At 30.1% G+C, this 2,221-nt stretch overlaps 1 protein-coding gene across 1 annotated transcript; it reads right to left on the reverse strand.

Moving 5' to 3' along the window:
- Positions 1-292: 292 nt before the first annotated feature.
- LOC129895427 (miraculin-like) lies at positions 293-1,548 on the reverse strand. Its single transcript, XM_055971143.1, has 2 exons — positions 1,270-1,548; positions 293-857 (listed from the first exon to the last, which is right to left on the reverse strand). Exons 1-2 carry the CDS (start codon positions 1,489-1,491, stop codon positions 444-446), a joined length of 636 nt encoding a protein of 211 aa, XP_055827118.1. The 5' UTR covers positions 1,492-1,548; the 3' UTR covers positions 293-443.
- Between the last annotated feature and the right edge of the window lie 673 nt (positions 1,549-2,221).

A 2,221-nucleotide genomic window follows, 5' to 3' on the forward strand; every position in this document is an offset into this window, starting at 1 on the left:
GAATTATTAACTAGTATAACTTACATAGTACTTATGTTTATTTTAAAATTAAAAGAATTTATATCAAAATTCATACTAAAAATTATGTATTTTAATTTGACTCTTTTTTTAACCCTTCCTAGGATATATCCCTTCCACTTTTTTGATTTTTTAACTTAAATTCGTAACCTGAACATGGACTTGTGAGGTCCGGAGGGTGCTTAATTATCATTTGAGTAATTCATCTTGTGATGTATTTTGACTCCCTAAGGAAGAAATATAAAAAAATCAAAAAAAATAAAGAAGTCATATATACAATAAGATATCAAAACTTTTATTATGATCGAGGCTACGTATTCATAGCATTATTTAGATCATACAAGTACGTACGTACATACGTACAGACACACAATGGAAAGGATCTTGAAATCGATGGATTCATATTTTTTTTGATTGAAACCAAATCATATAATCGATTTAATTCCGATGTTAGTATCCTTGATGAACACAACATAGAAGGTATTTTCTGTTCTTAAAGCCAAACGCCTTTCTCCGCTACCATCTGCGATGCCAATGTCACTACAGATGTGCTCTCCATAAGGACAAAACACCAACTTATAAGAGAAATCATTAGCTTTCTTAATCTGAAACCAGGTTGCCACATTCAAAGGATTTCCTGCCTGTCCATTAGTTGACAAGAACATTGGGATCTCATTTCCTGGGAAACCTTCCACCAACCACACATTGTTATTACAAACAGTTGGATTGCCAAGATAGAACTCAATGTTAACATCACTCGATTCAGTGATTTCTTCTTGTTTGGGTGCCTTTGGTTTGAAATACACTGGCGTGCCTTTGTTGAATCGAGACATCACCACCTGTAACGCATATTTTTTTCGATATGTTGAAATATAATATAATCAAGTATATATCATCTCAATCGTAGCATTTTTATGAATTGGTAGTTGACTAGACACACAAGCTAAACATAAGCAAAAAATCAAAACTATATCTATAAAAATAAAGAGTGGTAACAAGAATGGGTCTCCTTAAATATATTGGGCTATTATCACCTTGTGAGTTAGGTCCAATTTTTTTCTTTTATCGAGAGTGAAATCCATTCAAATCATGTCATTAAGAATAAATTACAACACTAAATTTTAACTTGTATCCAAAAGGTGAAGGATACTCTTTTTTGAAATAAGCTAAAATAAATAAATCGTGTCACATAAAATTAGAGTTAAAAAATAGTTATGAGTATAAAACGAGATGATAATACAATTGAGCAACCTGAAAGGGACAGACGAAGTTAGCGTCATGACGAGCTCCATTCATCGTCGGGCCTCGCGTTACTCCGCCGTTACCGGGTGACACCACAAAGTACCTGGTGTCTGATCTGAGAATTTCACCATCAATGTCACGCACCACATGCAAGAGTGGATTAGGAGTTGTTGTAGCACATGAAGACGAAAATGCAAGAACAAGTGAAATTAGCAAAACAACGCTCTTCATTTTCTTTGATTATAACAATTTGCTGCCTGTAGATACTTGATCGAGGAGTGCTCAATCGAGCTTCAATTTATAGACAAGAATTTGCATAATTTTGTCGATATTCATTACTTCATCGGTCCAGCAATAATTGGCGATAAATGATAGGGGTGTAATTTTATCAAAACACCCTTATTAAATATAAATTATTTGATTATTAAAAAATAAATAATATTTAATAATAAAAATAAAATAGACATATAATAATAAATTATTTATTTATTTTTATAAATTCTACAAATATTATTATTGAACGTTCTAAAATAGTCATGATAAACCAACCCTACTTTAAACACTAAAATACGTTTATCACGTGTCCAACTTCTCCGCAGACAACTCGTCTAATTCTAACCATGGTTAAGACAGTAATTCTAAATTATTTCACTGTACGCTTCACCTTAATTAATTTGTGCCCATGGCTAGTTTCAATTATTATAATAGATACTACATTCTTTTAAAAAAAATGATCTATTTTTTTGTCTATTTAAAAAAGAATGATTTATTTTTTATTTTAGCAGAACTTTAATTTTAATTTTATACGTGACATATTTAAAATCATATGAATAAAGAATATTTTGATATATTCGACATAACTTTATTTAGGATCACAAAATTAAAAATTTTCCTTATAAACTTTGTACCAAAATAAAATAGATCATTCTTTTTTAAATTAATTTTGTTTTTGAATAATTTG

This window comes from Solanum dulcamara, chromosome 7, assembly GCF_947179165.1.
Source record: "Solanum dulcamara chromosome 7, daSolDulc1.2, whole genome shotgun sequence".
Lineage (NCBI taxonomy): Eukaryota > Viridiplantae > Streptophyta > Magnoliopsida > Solanales > Solanaceae > Solanum > Solanum dulcamara.

Bases quoted from the DNA above. Each gene is read 5' to 3' on its own strand.
- LOC129895427 (XM_055971143.1), bottom strand. From the start codon at position 1,491: ATGAAGAGCGTTGTTTTGCTAATTTCACTTGTTCTTGCATTTTCGTCT. The intron at 858-1,269 runs GTTGCTCAATTG...TATGCGTTACAG, and splicing joins ACTTCGTCTGTCCCTTTCAG to GTGGTGATGTCTCGATTCAA.